The sequence below is a fragment of the Merops nubicus genome, unplaced genomic scaffold (genome assembly GCF_000691845.1).
Source record: "Merops nubicus isolate BGI_N331 unplaced genomic scaffold, ASM69184v1 scaffold7585, whole genome shotgun sequence".
NCBI classification, from domain to species: domain Eukaryota; kingdom Metazoa; phylum Chordata; class Aves; order Coraciiformes; family Meropidae; genus Merops; species Merops nubicus.
In genome coordinates this window covers 225,957-242,665 of record NW_008610270.1, presented here as the reverse complement: position 1 = coordinate 242,665, position 16,709 = coordinate 225,957, and the positions used below count along the sequence as shown (strand labels likewise).

At 35.6% G+C, this 16,709-nt stretch overlaps 1 protein-coding gene across 1 annotated transcript in view; it reads left to right on the top strand.

Moving 5' to 3' along the window:
• The window catches only part of TRDN (triadin), a gene marked incomplete at its 5' end in the record, with an annotated part of 62,718 nt that overhangs the window by 7,468 nt on the left and 38,541 nt on the right, over positions 1 to 16,709 (top strand). The window contains 2 exons of the mRNA XM_008940858.1: positions 978 to 1,172; positions 5,977 to 6,036. Of these exons, the coding sequence (XP_008939106.1) occupies positions 978 to 1,172; positions 5,977 to 6,036 (255 nt within the window). The remainder of the gene's footprint in view (positions 1 to 977; positions 1,173 to 5,976; positions 6,037 to 16,709) is intronic.

The following is a 16,709-nucleotide window of genomic DNA, read 5'->3' as shown; positions in this document are numbered from 1 at the left end:
AACCAGTAATGCCTATATATAAATAACTGTGTTCTGTTTTAGAGTAGATAGAACTAAGCAGTTTACATGTTGATTAAATCGGTCTAGTCAGCCCAGTAGCTTAATAGAAATAGAAGTCTAGAGCCTCAAAGATGTAGATTTAGTAGCCTTAAGAATGGAGACAGAACTATGAAGAAAACGGAAGTGTGGACATAACAGAAAACAGATTAGTTTAAACCATATCTAGTGGCATTTTAAACAACTGCTGAATTTTCCACTGATGTGAACTGGAAACACAGATATTACCAGCAACCATGTCTCAGATGAGAAAAACCTGCTATGTAACAAGCAGCAGGCGTACTCTGGGCTCACCAACCTCTGTGTAGCCTCAACCACTGATATTTGCAATTTGGTAATTCTCCTTGGAAAACTTCTCACTCTGCTGCAGGGCATGAATTGGACTGTCTCAGACTAGTCTTTCAGCCTAGGGAACTGGTGTAGAGAGAGATTCCGGAGCTCAAGACTTCTTGGACCGAGACCTAGAATCAGTGCATAAAAGTGACCCTTACAAATACCTGCACTATAAATCAGCTACTGATATAGCTTACAACAGAGTTTAGCTCTCATCTCTGAAGTCTGAAGTTCAGATTCAGCCTGGAATTACCTTCCATATTTGTTCACTTAATGACCAACATTTCTCTCCCTACTTTATACCATAAAAGCGATCATATTATCATTAGAAACATTTAAAATTATTTGTCATAGCCTATTATATTTAGGATCAGTCAAATACTTGGTACAGGACTGAACAAAATACATACTTGCATATTGCATTTCTGTCAGTCTGTCTGGTTTTGAGGGATTATACTTTTTATCAGATCTGAGCAAACAGCTAGTAATGAAGTAATCTTCATTGGTTATAGCTCAAGATAAAAAAATATAAAACTATTATTGGGGGCAAAGAATGACACTGAAAGCTCTTTCTTTATTTTCTGCAGAGGAGAAGAAAGTAAAGACCACTAAAATGGAAGCAAAAGTTAAAAAGGAAGTGAAGGATGGAAAAGGAGAAGGAAAGACAACGGAGAGGGCCAAGCAGGCAGAAAGCAAAACAATGGAAGTTGGGCTAATAAAGGCCAAACCAAAAATTAAGGAGGAGAAAGCTCTTCAGACTGTAACTAAATCAGAAAAGAAAGGTAAACAAAACCAGGAGGAAACAGACGAAGAACTTTGAAAGGAGTAGGGAAGAAGCAGAGAGAATGGCGTTAAAGATGGCAAGGACCAAAGTCTACTCATGAAACAAAAGTGCAACACAAATAAATTCCAGATGAATCTCACACTGCTAGGAGGATACTATTGAGAATAAAATAAATTTAATCGATATAACCAGAATTTTCTGTTTCTCATGGCTAAAGATTCATTTTAGTGTAAAATCCATCTTTACCAAGGACCGATTTCTATTCAAACAGGCTTGAGTCTTCATGGATTTCCTCAGTAGCGTATTGTTAGCAAAGTTGCTTTGGAAATTCCAGACAGGAAAATGTCAGTTGAGAATTTTGTTTTGTTTCTACATCTGCATATCTGTTCCATGACAATAAGGAAATCAGCAGCAGAGGAAAAGGAATGTAAGAATTTGTTTTACAACAGCTTGTACGAGGCATTAGCATGTTGTCTGGTATTGCATGACAGTGATATACCTGCCTGATATAATTTTATGTAAACAGCTTCCAAATTTCTTCTAAAAAGGGAACAAATTACATTGCCCTGGTGGAAGGAAGAAACAAAGTGAAAAATCAGAGAATCATTATGCATCAACACCAAACAGAGGTGTTAACCATATGCTTCACTTTGTCAGAGCCAGCTTGGATTCTTCCACTCCCAAGTTACACTGACCGGTTCCCCAATTTCCCTGTGGCTCTTCCATAGTGTTAGGTACAATTTTCTATGAATGAAGGTGGCAGGACCTGTCTCTCTGTACAAACTGCCACACTGCAGGTATAGGATTATTCTGACATTAATAGATGCAGCTCAGCATTGCACAGCACTGCTATCTGATTCTTTCAGCTGATCAGCACAGATAAAACATTATGCCTGAGCATCAAAGCAGCTATCCCTGGATGGATATCTGAATCTGCCTGCACAGGTTCTCTCAGAATTTCATAACCATCAACTCTGGACCCCTTAGGAGGTGCCTAAAATTATATGTTTCAAAAAAAATTGAAAAGATTTTGAGACATAGCCTTCTTTCTGACATGTAAAGTTTTTTAACCGCTATTTCTTAAAATTTATTTGTATTCTAATTAATTTTTCTTTTTACCTGAAATATTGGAGCCTTTGAGGCATAAAATCAAAGCAGATACTTTCGTGCTGGTTGCTGTGACAAAGTTCAGCAAATTCTTGAGCTCCTCTTGGAAGGTGCAAATCTCTTTCAGTTTTTCTTTGCTCTGATCGAGTTTCAGCTCACAGTGGGCTCCATTCTATACTGTTCAGAATAAGGATCTCAAAAAGTAATGGTGTACAGATGAGGCACTTTACTCCCTGACAGCAAAATATTTTAAGCAGGGATTAAAGAGTACAGAAAGTGACAGAGTTGTGATGAGTTTTTATTTCTTGGTTGGATGTTGTGGGATTCTGCGACCACCAACATCCCCCTTAGCTGATAAATATTAGCAAAATGATCCATCTTAACACCACAAACTAAAAGAGCCTCTTGTAAGTCTGCTTTGGAGCGTGACCCCAGTGACTGAACCTTGGCAGGTGAAAGTAGGAATGAGCAGCTGGAGCGGGGGAAAGGAGGAGCCTCTTCAACTGCCCGTTTCAACAGAGATAGGGATACATACATTTAGTGAAAACTGTCCTTTCTACTTTCATCCTGCCTTCTTCCACCACGAGCTTCTGCTGCCCATCCTTTCACTGTATAGAAGTATGTGTGACCCACAAGCTGTGACTCACTGTGATCCAAGTTGAACATAATTTTGAAGTCAGTGTAGTCTTGCCAAGATATTGTGATCCTGCAGTCCTTCCTTTTCTTTGCTCAAGGGAGTAGTTCTGACAGTTTTTCTGCAGCAGTGTAAAAATATACAGCAATAATCACAGAAGAGTTGTTATGATTTTCCTGCTGTTCCATCATTTATCACTCAAAATTTTAGAAGACAAGTCCTTTTCCAGGGTAAATCGCATGAGGTCCAATGACAGAAATATCTGTGACTGTTTTTGTCAATAAGAATCTAGTCCCAAATTTTGACATGATTTACTAGTACTCAGATTAATATTTGTGTTACTAATATAGAAAACTATAGCGTTAAATTCTGTTTCTAACAAGACAGTTTAAATTAAAATGAAATTTTAGCCATGAAGAGACATTTGGAAAATCATGATCATTTAAAATTCCTTAGGTTTCAATCTTGCTGATTGTCTGAAGTCTCATGAACTTCAATGGCATGTTACAGGCACCTTATTACTTCATATATGGTAGAAATGCTTTTTTTGTTATTCAGATTTTAACATTCTGCCTTCCATTTTTTTTTTTAATAAAGCCTGTTTTTCAGGGATTGAATTACTAAAGAAATCCTAGGAGGAGAGGATTAATATGAAATCTTTCTTCTAGGGTACAGTCAAGCTTAAAGTCTTTTTTTTTTTTTTAACATTTATTCAAAATACATGTAAAAAAAAAAAAAAACCAAAAAAACCAAAGAACAAAACCCACAAGCAAATAAAAACACCAAAACCCAACTAACCAAAAAAAACCAAAAAAAACCCACTCTCAAACACTCATAGTCTGTTTTAATCCTGTTCTATATTACTAAGTTAAAAGAATGGATTATTTTAATATCAGTGAAATGGCTTGAGCTGCTAGGCCCTCAGGCTATGTCTGTGTCATTAACCTAAACAGAAACAGCACAGGCTTGTACTCTGTCCTGTGATTGTCCATACAATTTATGTCCCCTGATGCAGTTTTGTTCCATGACATCTATCAGTCTTTTGTACAATGCTCCTGAACTGTACAGGGGCTCTTCCCAACGGTCAGCATGGATATAGACAGCTTGTTTTGGCAAAAGAGGAATAAGAAAAATACAGCTTTGTGGGCAAGAGCTATGCCCTGCTATTTACATTCTGGGGTAAAGAATTTTCATTGGTCCATTTTATTTATTAATAGCCTTCGATTTATTAATACTCATTGAGGTCTTATTTCCAAGTGCATTGAAGTCAGTGCAGACACTTTGATGACTTCAGTGGCTTTAGATGGTCTTACTGATTTGTACATGATTGTTTTGTCACAATTAAGCTGCTACTTTTAAAGAAAATTAGCACGTAGACTTAGAACAGGTATTGTAGCCAATTTGTTTAGATTTCTTAAGGATGGAATCCAAAGCTGGAGCCAGACAGAATGGTAAATTTTAATACCTAAATAAAAAAATAGAATTTATTATTAATAGTTACATTAAAGGTTTTAAAAGCTGTGTTTATAGGTGCAGCTTTGTGTAATTCCTGAAAGTTTTGCCCCAGTTTCTACAATACTGACTAGTATTATCCTCGTCATCCCAGTGACAAGAAACAGCTGCATGGGCTCCTATCAACTAGTAGAAAAAAATTGGATGTTTACTGAACTTGTCAACCCCTTCCTCATTTCTACAACCAGATAAGAAATCATTATTTGAAAGCAGCAGCTCTCCACCCAAGGACTTCTATGGCAGTCACCGTAACAAAGCAGCAATCACATAACTGCCTCAGCATCAACTAATACTGATGCTCCAGCAAACTATGTAAAGAAAGCAAAAAAATGCAGCGAGTGTTACACACTTGGGAATGTCATTTTTGCATTGACATACAATAGTTATGCCATGTTAAAAAAACCCAAACATTAAGTATTAAAAAATCTGCATGATTTCATTTTGAAGGTAATACAAAGTTAGTGGCTTTATAGCTGAGTAAGAGGGAGATGTAAGTGGAGGGGGAGAGAGTTGTAACTTCTGTAGCTGCGGAAGTATGCTAGAACAGTCTAGGACAGGTGGATGAATATGCTGAACTCAAGGGCTGTTGTGAATTAATTTAGCTAATCAAAATTGACATTTAGTCATCATCAACTTTTGAAGCTAACGTCCCTTAGAGTCCATTAGTCAATGTAATATTTTTCTAGCCAGCTGGAGAATCCAGTACTGCAATTTTTTTGCACTCAGTTACAACTACTAACTTTTCTTCACCATTCTTACTGACAGAAATTTTTATCAAGATCTTCAGCTCTGCTTATATACAGAAGAAATCAATAGGCAATCCAGATTTTTGAAATCAGGGTTTAATTTAGATTTACAAGCCTTAATTTCTCAATAGCATTGTTTTAATAGATATATCCATATTTCATATATACATATATATATATTTGTAAAGGTCATTGTTTGGAAAATAATTCTGTAGTGAAAGAACAAAATTTTGTGGAAAAATCTCACTGCTACAGGAGTGTAAGTACACCTTTTTATATTCCTATTCACTAAACGTACATATTGATTATTATGGTAAAACAGTATTAACAAAATATTGTCACATAAAACTTTATTGAATTTTTGTATCACCTGGCTTCAGCTGTTTTAAATTGATCTTCAAGGATAAGAAAAAGTCTTCGGGACTTGTGGCCAGGTAGCAGTTTGCACAGTACTTGTGTGTGAGTTCAGGACATATGCCAAAACAGAGGCTGCGCACTGCTGACCTGGAGCTCTGCATCTGGCTGTTGCAGAGATGATAACTCTGGAGAGCAAGAAGACTTGATAGCTCTCGAGCACTGATAGCTCTAATGTTCTCAGCTGAGAGGCTTGAAGTAGATCTGGACGATAAATTTTGTCTTTCTGGATATGTGAATTACTCGAAGGTCAGGAATTAAAAAAAACAGCAAATATATAATTATCCCTAAAATATATCTTTGCACTGCCAAGCTTTATTTGCACCTTTTATCTCTCAACATTTTTAATTTACTTTCTTCATTATTTTTTTTTCTTTTCATTCTGTTAGATCAATATGCATTCTGTCGCTATGTGATTGACATGTTTGCACAAGGGGAATTTTATCCAGGTACTTTCTTACATCATTGAACTCTGTTCTAATACTCTTCTGTTTCCCTGGGAGTTTCTGCTCTTTTATGTATTAAAAGTATGTTTTGTACTGTTTAAAGGTCTCACAAGTGCAACAAAGGGTGTGCAAACGTTTTTAATAAAGCATAAGAGCTAATGGCTGTATTATTAAAGCTTTTAATTTTCTGTCTACAATGCATGAATCAAAATTAAGCTTATGTTAAAAGTAGTCAATGGAAGGCTATAGAAATTGCTAAAATTTTCCATGCTTTCTTTGGCTGAGATGAAAGAGGAAAGAGCTTATTGTCAATAACTTATTGGTTTTTTTTCCCCACAAATAGCAAGCCTTAACCCCAGAATGCTTCAAAAATAGGACTGTCATTGTTCTTGGTATATAAAGTACTTTAGCTGATGCATCACTTCTGCACTTTATCTTCTCTCTTCCCACATCTCCATGCTCATCTCTGCTAAAACAGACAATTCTTGGCCAAGAAAGCTAGAGCTACTTGATGATGACTGAGCATGGTCTCACAATATTAATCTGTCATGACCTTATTTAATGGAGTCTTCTCCTCTTGATATCTAGTACAAGAGGACAGACTATAGCGAAGAAATTATAGCTGACATTTTTGTGGGAGGTAAAATAAAGCACTGCCTCCAGAAGAAGCTTTAGTCAACCCACAAGCTGTGAAAGATAATGCTGGAACATCTGGGCCTTGTCTTTGAGCAGCAAGGTAAAGGGCAGTTATGCCCAGTTTTGTGCTGTTTATGGAAATCATTGAAGAGAGTGCCAGCAAACACCACTCAGTTAGTGTTTGTCACTGTCTTCTTGGGCAACGTGCTCATTTCACACTGGCCTTTGTGAACTGGAATATTACTGTAATTCTTTTTCTTGAATAGATAAATGTGGGGGAAATGCCAGCACACTAAAGTCCCTTTAATAACCCTAATATCCAATTAGCTTTAAAATCTGCTATATTTTATCCTTTTATTGGTTTATATATTTTATGGTAAATTACATTGTCTGAACAAAGAAATCTGAGTATGATTCATCTATGGGATTTAATTACAGTCGCCCTGACACCACAATACTTTCAAACTAGGAATAATTTCTGTCAATACCAGTATTGTAGTTTTTGAAGGAGAAACTGCATTTTTTTGTCATAGAGAATTTCTTTTTATAAGTATATATTGGGGGGGTTTTAGGATTGTTTACACCAAATATGAATTTCTGTCTTCCTGAGGTTATAAGAGCAGAGTCCCACTCATTAGATTCCTTAGGCACAATATATAGATTTATAATGTCAGTAATAACAATAATATCATACAATACTTATTCTTAGATAGTATTCTTTTAACATATGTATTTTTGAAAAATTCATATTAATTCCTGGAAACATTAGATTATTTAGGTTTCTATAAAGTGTGTGCAATAATTTACAGCAAAGTAGATCTTTTAAGATGGAATTTTATAGTGATCAAACAAAGTAAATCTCAGATCCTTGGGTTTCATTAATTATATACACTTTTGAAAATATATCAGTTAACACATTTTGACAATCTCCTGAACAATCTATTGGAGATCACTTAACGCTCTTATGTTGATTTTAACAAATGAAGCTGAAATGTTCATTTACTCAAAGTTTTTTCACATTACTGCAGTCTTAGCTTTAAAAATATGAGTGGAATATATATAAGCTGTACACAATGAATACACAGGAAGCCATAGAAGGGAGAATTCTTGCTAAGCTGCTTCAGGAAGCACTAGCCAATTTTCTTGTTTCTCAGACCAGTGTTTGTCCCCAGTGCTGACAAGTTTCATGTGGCTCCTCCTGTACATCACAATAATTATATTAATATCAATGAACTTCCAATACTTCTAGTTTACTTTTTACAAAAGACAATTATCTAAGGTATTCAGTCCCTTACAAAAGATATAAAAGGAGTTTTAGCCATAAACTCAGATAGGTTTTGCTAAACCTGACGTTCATCTCATGAATATCATGACTGCAACACTGGGTTCTACTGAGACATTTATGGATAATCCTCTTGAGCTCTACTTTATGTAGTGTAAAAAAAAAAATGCTTTCTGATTTTATCTGATGAAATATGGAGCTTGAGAATATTTTTTACCTTCTGTCTAACGTGCATGTAATAAGTGACAGTTTCTCAGAGGGACTGCTGGACAATTTTTCCTCCAAAGGATAGATTTTCTGATCTTACTTATCCCTGGACTACAGTTTCTCACCCAAGTACAGGTAGTACTGTCTCAGCAGTAAAAAATTGCTTCGCCAAAATTATCTTCTTCTCCTTTTGTCTGTCTGTAAATGAAGAATTAATATGCCTTGCTTTCAGGGTTAATTTTTCCAAGTTTCACTTTGATAACTTTAAAACTTAAAGAAGAAAGCTTATTTCTTAAGAGCTGTTGAGATACATTGGTTCTCTCTGGCACCTCTATTCTACTGGCACTTGTGTTTCTGTTGTCCAAGATAGACTTTCTGATATAGAAAGCCACTGACTTTTTTTGGTCCAGTTTCACAGATATAACCTCTTCCATGTATTTGATAATTTATTTGATATTCCTGTGTTTTGGTCTTAGTAACATTTTTAATGTTCTTATTCATATTTTTACATTTTATTGATAGGAGAAAGGTTCTATTCTAGTAGAAACCTGGAACTTCATGTTCATAACTATTTTTTTGCCCTTAAAGAGTTTGAAATTCACAGCCATGTGGATGGATTTCAGGGACAGTAGCTGGTCACGCTCTTAGCATGTAGCACATGCTTCAAGTTAACAGAATCTTCTCTACTTTATTCCCCCTGTGCCTTACTCCTGTTTTACCTCTCCTCTCCTGCTTCCTTGCAAAGTTTGCCAGCTTGCTTTACATTTCCATTTCCTGAACTTCTCTGGCAGATCAAGGAGCTGTTCCAATGAAATTGCCTTTTTCATTTTGCCACTACCCAAAGTGCATTCTTACGTGTCTGTCTTTTTGCATGCCTACCTCAGCATGTGGTTGTGCATGCTGCATACTGCTGAATTGAGAATGATAAGCATCTCTTGGGTACTTGGTAATAACATGGCACCCTTGTTTCCCACAGGCACACTGTATATTTATGATCAGATTTTGTTTTCATTTTAATCTCTTGGTAGTTTATTTTATGTGCATAGTTTTACTGTGTTCTGGTTTTGGTTAAACAACTTGCATTTCACAGTATACTGGATGATCTTTACAGTTAACTAACTAACAACAAAGGCAGTGGGAGAACAGTTGTGATACTTATTGTCAACTTAGCCTACCTAAAATCTCTGCACTGAAGCACCCAATTACCCAATAGAGCTTAAAATACTACACGGCTGCTTCAAATAATAGACAGACTGCAAAAAATGTGTCCATACCATTTCCTTTCATCAAGTTACCTTCACACGTTTAGAATTTCCATGCCAGGGCCTAAAAATCAAAGTGCTATAGATGATTTTGCTAATCCTGTACTGTTGAAAAAAAAAAATTTGTCTTGTAGAAATTAGGATTTCTGGCATGTTTACATGGCAAGAGTGTATCCTATAGGGTAAAACAGTCATCCCACCTTCTCATTAAAAAATTATTGAATCACTTTTTGCACATATGTTTATGACCAAAAAAAAACCAAAAAAAAACCAAAAAAACCCGAACTTAATTGAATGCCCTTCATGTTTACAATATTCTTCCAAGGCTTGTCTTTTTCCACTTTTGAGAAGTATTCAAACAGCAGGGGTTATTATTAGTACTACACAGTACGGTAAGAGAATTCACTGTGATACTTGCTATTCGATATATTTATATAGATACTGGTATGAAAGTACATCAATATTGCAAGATCATGGAATATATTACTGAGAGCATGAAAAGTCTGTTTTTGAAAGTGAAAATGCCTGTGTGTGCTGTGGGTGGGCTGTAGCTCTGGAGTTGAATATTTGCCCTCCACTGTTCAGATAACAGAACGCTTTAGGCTCTTGAACTATTTTTGAGTGTCACTCGTACTTGATTAAAGACCAGAATGTGTTGTGGATATATCAGTGACAGGGTGTAGCTTTTCACCTTGTTAAATTACATTTACATGGAGAAAACTTTGATACTAGTGTAGTTTCTCTGGGGACAAATTTGATGCAGTGAAATAAAAAAAAAAATCAGTTATAATAAATAAGAAAGTACCATGTTATTTGCTTCTTATTTGGTGAAATTCAGGATGAAAAACTGTGGACCAATTTATAGGCTTTCACATTTGAGAAAGAACATTAAAGAGTATATTTTTTTTACTACGTGGAGACGCTTCCTGATGCCACTTGCTCGATAGCCCTCTCCAGTAGAAAACAAGGAAACCAGATATTGTTTTTTAGTGAAATGCTAAAGGGAGATTTAGGAAACTCTGGAACTTTTCAATATTTAAACAGGAAAGTTACCTAAGAATTTGTCTTCTCCCTCTGAAAGGCAGTATTTTACCCGAAAATTTGCAGAGGCTCATCTGGATTCATCTTCAGAGTTGACAGTTAATTGTCCATCAGTTTATAGGAAAGCTGTTCGTATAAAAAAACACTTGTCTACATGGTTTTTTTCTGCCACTGGCAGAAATGGAGATGATTGAACAATAGAAGCATTTATTCCCCTAGTAATCTCCTGCGAGAGGTCTGAAAACTTCTTAAACAGCCTAAAAGGAAAGATGTAATGAAGAGTAATTTTACACATATGCATGAGAAACTGAAAAACAAGTTTTAATTACTGAAAAATTTCTAATTAATTTATTAACATGCAATTCTTGCAATAGTTTTAGCTGTCATTTGGAGTCTAAATATTGTTCTTTTCCTTTTCTATTCAGTTCTGTAAAACAATGAGAAGGCATCCACCAATGTCATTTTAATTATCTCTTGTCTCTGACTCTTCTCTCACCCCAAAAGCTGTGTCTATTTGGTCACACATTATCAGCATACAATCCTGACACCATCCCACAGGGGCAAAACTGCTAGCCATTATTCCCTCATATCATTCCATCGTGAATCAGAGCCAGATGCTGGCACACAATGCTGCATCTGTCAACAGTCTTATGCACTTTATTGTAACTTTGCCAAAAAAAAAATTAAAACAACTTTCACTCTCTCAGAAGCAGCTACCCAGGGAATGTGTGCTATTCTGCTTCTGTGAAGAGGAGCAGATCTCTCCCTCTGATAGTTCACTGAAAGCCACTCAGTGGAGTCAGAATTAAATGATACAAAAGAAAGCCCAAATCTTTGCTGGTGAAAATGAGTCTAATTTTAATGGAAATTAATAAGGATTTTAATGGAAATAAACCAATCTAACTTGTGAAGGTAAAGAGATTAGACTAATATTCTCACACTTACATTGTATTTTACTGCTACTATTTCATATTATAACTATTTCATATAGTTCAATAATCAAGTTTCAGAATCAAAGGTCTTTTCAAATGATTCATTAATAGTGTCTGAAGAAAGCTAGCTGTCTTGTGGAGGATCATCAATAGATTCAAACAATTTAGTTTTGAAAAGTAAGCTATTTAAAAGTAAAGACATAAATAAATTAATAAGGTAAAAATAAGTTTAAACAGTGACCTTGTAAAATAGTTATTGCATTTAATGACTCATTGTCAACACTGAGTTCCAATTAGAATTATTGCAACAAATATTGATTGTATTTCAAGTACATTAAAAAATGGAAGAATTATAGAGCTACAGAACTCTTTAGCACTCAATATCATTGTCGGAAATTAAGTCAATATGAAAAATAATTGTGGAAAATTATTTATGATAAAAGTAGATTTATGTGTATTTTTAAGGCATAGTTGGCAAGGAAATAACTCTGAAACCTAAAATACATAAGTTCCAAATGTCTGTAAGAGCGTATGTTGCTTTCTTAGAACTTGGATGGCTTCAAGTATGGGGAAAAACACAATTCCCAAAAGAAAGAGCCTCCTTTTCAAGCCTAGATTTAGTAGCTTCTAAAAATCAGTATATTACAAAAGAATCTAGACAATGATTAGGTATAATGTAGATTTTGATGACAGTTTTTGTATTTGGAACACTTACAAGATTAATTATTTAAAGGGATAGGATACAATTGTCAAGAGTTGAGATCGCATTATAAGCAATATTGGCAGAAAGACTATCTCTGAAGTCAGCTGCATATAACTGTCAAACTTCAGCTGATAGGATTCAAAACTTGCTGTGATGGATTATTCTTCCAATAAAGATGATTAGTTCAGGCAAAATGTTTCAGTCATTTCCAACACTTAGAAAGATATTTTGTGTTAATCATTTGTCTCCTTCAGTCCTTCTCTTTCAAATATTTGAAGTGTTCTTAAACTCGTTAAAGTCAGCCTCATTAAAAGGCTTGACTTGTTTCACTGGTTGGAACATCTGTTACATCTGGAATATCAGCAACATCCTGTTAGTAAATAGTATAGTCAAACTGAGTTTATGATTATCTGCATGGATCCACATATCCAAAAACCTCTTGGTTCTTTCATTTTCTGATGTTGAAGAGCAAGCTTGACCTGTAGAAAGATTTTGGTGTTGTAACACTGAGCACCACAGAATCTATATTTTAAACAGTTGTCAACCTAATAATGTCTGAAGACCTTAATCAGTTGCTTAATCTCCTTACACATTGCCTGGGAAATTATATAGGCCATCATGGAGTTGTTTAAGACAACCAAGACAGCCGACTACAACTTAAATGACAACCGTCAGGAAACTTGGAACCTTACATAGGTTGCAATTAAATATTTGTCTTTGAAAAGACGTGACAACCCACACTATTATCCTTGGGCTGTATAAGCCCAAGTTATATATTTTTAAAATATATATATATATATTTCAAAAAATATGTGTGAGTTAATGACTCCATTATCTTTAGAATTTACTTCTGAAACTGTCTTGGGGAAGTTAACCAAGATAAAATGAGTCTCTCTCAACTTTAATAAAAATGAAAATAGTTGAGATCTATGAAAATGTGCCTTTCAACACCTCCTGATGCTGAATATACTGAAATACCATGAAGAAGAAGGAAAAATGTATACTGAAGAGCTTCCAGTTTTCTTCTGAAATTTTCATTAACAAGGAAAAACCTATAGCTCCACTGTGACATGGAGGGAAGTCACTCTCATTCAAATCTAGATTCTCTGTTGTCTGTGTTGGAAAATGATGAAGCTCAGTTTTAAGAACAGAAACAGTACACCATACTGTGCAGATAAGAAAAGCAGGATCTACAAATGCTTTCGCAAGACACATTCCATCATGAAGCATTTCCAGCTTAAAAATAATTCCTCATCTCTTCTGCTGCGAGAACATGCAATGCACAGGACAGAATAGTGTTCAGATGTAGCCCAAGCACCATGTACTCTCCTTGCCTTGCTTATGTCCACTTCCTTTGGCATCTAGTCCAAAGCCACTGTGACAGTTAGCTATGACACGTTGAAATGCTGGGGTTTGAACCACAAGCCCCAAATTAAGTTTGACGTATGGGTGATTCCCACAGCCCTTCATAAAGAGGAGGTGAGTTTGCCTTATAACTTCCCCCCAGGGTGCGGTCGGTCCTGCAGGAAGAGCCATAAGGGAAATGAGCCCCAGGGGTCCTGCATTGAGTTGACAAAGGTCAGGTGTCCCCTCTTGGGGATAAAAGCTGGGACCACTTGCAGGGAGTCAGGAGTGTCTGTCTGTGGAGTGTACTCCACAGAGCTTCCTGGTTCAGGGCAGACCTCCTGACTCTCCTGGAGCTGGGCCCCGGTCAGTTTAGACCTTTGCGAATGCAGGCCGGTGAATGCAGGCTGATCGGGTGAGAGTCACCATGTGGACACCTTTTTCTTATATGTTTAGCTTTCTGGTCTGGCTGTTTCCCATGCCAACTATGGGAAACCTTGGTTCACTGTTTATACCACTTGTGGACTGAGTCATGTCTTTTGTGTGATTGTTGGGGTTGGCATCAATTATGTACCAGCTGACTGACCTGTTTCTACCCCCAGCGATCTTTCATGCAATGTCCTTTTTGCTTACAATACAGTCTGCATATTGGTTCGTCTCCCTGCTGGTGCTATCGCTTTTGTTGGGCCTGGGCATTGGCAGAACATGTGTTCATTTCTTCTTCCATTCTCTGTTCAGGCACTTCTTCTGCTGTCCAAATTCTTTCTGCATGTATCTGCTTTGTCAGAAAAGACACGCAACTTACATATATCTAGAATGATTCAAAACTAATTTTTCTTCATCAGGAAATGCTATTTTTCCTTTTGGTACTTCACTTTCCCCCCCTCTTGTTTTGCTTTGTACTTCAAAGCACGCAGTATTATCTGAAAGTAAAGAGCAGAGAGATTTCAAAAGCCATTCAATGTTCACGTGTATTAAACCTAAAAAATTATATATTTTTTTTTTTTTAAGCTAAACTTGACAACCAAATCCATTCTCTGTGTGTAATATTTGTTCAACTACTTGCTGGGGGTTTAGAGAGCACCGTGTTACTAGGCAGCAATTACACTGCAAAAAACTTTCAAGGCTCTTGATTTTGGTCTTGGAATATTTTGTTGGTATGTAGTGTCATCTTAATGTAGAACTGCAAAATAAGATGTTTGCAATTCGGTGCACCTCACTTAGATACGCAAAAGTTAATTGCCAAACTTTAACCTTTAGCTGTCTTTATAGCCAATGGTATGAAATGGAGGCCTCTAGAGGACAATTTTATCCTAAAAAGGATACCTAAAATAGAAAAGATGAATTACCTTTTGAACGTACCAATTTCTCTCCATTGACTATAAATGGATCCCTAGGGTGACTTATCTAGATTTAACTGTCTAAAAGTTAACTTTTAAATGTCTGGTTGAGAAAGAGCCTAAATACATTCAAGAAGTATGCTAAAAATGTGCAAGTAAGGATTTTGCTCAATGAAGACTTGAAATGACAGGATTTTAATAAGATTTCAAATGGTATTATCAGGAGCGGCTGTTGGCTCAGCAAAGCAGTGCCATTCTGAAAAATATAAACAATAATGAAATTGCTATAGCATTTTGGGAGTGAAACAAGGGGGAAAGGAAGAACTGTAGAGGGAATTTTTATTTTTTATTTTTTTTTAATAAAAATGGAGGGCATTACTTGTCTGTATGTGCTAAATAAAAGAAATCTAAATAATTTTAGCATCAGAAGAAAGCCCCAGTATTTACAGCTTTAACTTTCATGGAATTTAAGCTTTTGAATTTTTAGTTGCTGTATGCTTACAACATTCAATTTTTCCCTTTAGAATTTTTTTTTTTTTTCTGTCCATTTATAGGTGGAATAGGAAAGCATGGCAAGTTAAGTCAGCTTCTCCAAAAAAAAAAATCATAGGAGATGCCTTAAGCACAGAGGTTGGAACTCATGATAGTGAATCCCAGGACTCTTTGTCCTAAAAATGACAATTTCTCTTTATAGGAAAGAGGATCTTTCCTGGGAAAGGGAAAAGGAAGGAAGAATCAGAAGTTGTCAAAATGTGATTGTTTTAAAGTAGGCATTATATCCAGTAGGACAGTTTTTTTTTTTTTTTTGTTCCAGTATTTCTCATCATTCATCCTACCTTTTATGCAAAACCAGCAGCTTTAGCTAAAATTGTTTCAGCCTGAAACAGTTCAATGTATTCTGTCTTGCTGTAGACAACCCAGCTGCTAAGTATTGCATCAAACCTAATACCACCATATGTTTCAAAGGGTAGAAATGTTAGCCTTGGATTTCATTCTTAATTCTTTTTTACTACCATTACATCACAATTTTGTAATACCAAACAATATTACAGCCATGACACTTGTAGAAGATAGAGAAAGCTCACTGAGTTTCTTAATTATAAAGTCAAACTTTCAAAGGTATTAGATACTAATATCTACCTAATACTTAGCTCTCATTGATTTCAGTGGGAGTGAGGAGCAGAAGCACCCCTGCCCTCTTGGGCTATACTCTTAATATTTAATCTAATAAAATCTCTCAGTTCTTTTCCCTCTAACTTCAAAGTGCATTACTGAAATTCTAACTTTAGAAAAAATAGTTACAGATTCACTCTCTTAAGTGACTATTAGGTATAGACAAGACAGGTAACATAACTTTTTTTGTCTCATGCTGCAAAAAGATTCAGAGAGGTGCAAAATTTCTTAGATTATGGTTGCAGATATTTGAATTCAGTTGGCCTTCCAGTGGTTTCTATATTAAATGTTCACTGTCTGCAAATATCTCTAATTGTGAAATATTACAGCATCTGTAATTTGATTTTATCAATGTTAATCTGCTTTTATCAGGACCTAGCATATGCACTCTTTCTTGAAGAGAGCATAAAGTTTTAGCATTCTTGAAGTAAAGTCTAGACTGCTTTTCTACCTTTAGCACTAAAAGTTTGAGATGCAATTTGGCTAATGAAAGTTGAAATGATACTATGTAAAGATAAAACAAATACAAATCACTTATAAATTACTGAGCAGTGATCCCATGGCATAGTCAGCGTCTATTATCGTTCATAACAGCTTATCAGTTCCCACCATTCTGTTTAATTGTTAAAAGCATATTTAATTACAGTGTTTTCTTTTTTCTAATTATTTTCATGTGGATACTTCATACTGTGAAAGTATGCATGTATACCAAATCCATGTTAACTACGCTAGGTATCACTGCATATATTACTAATT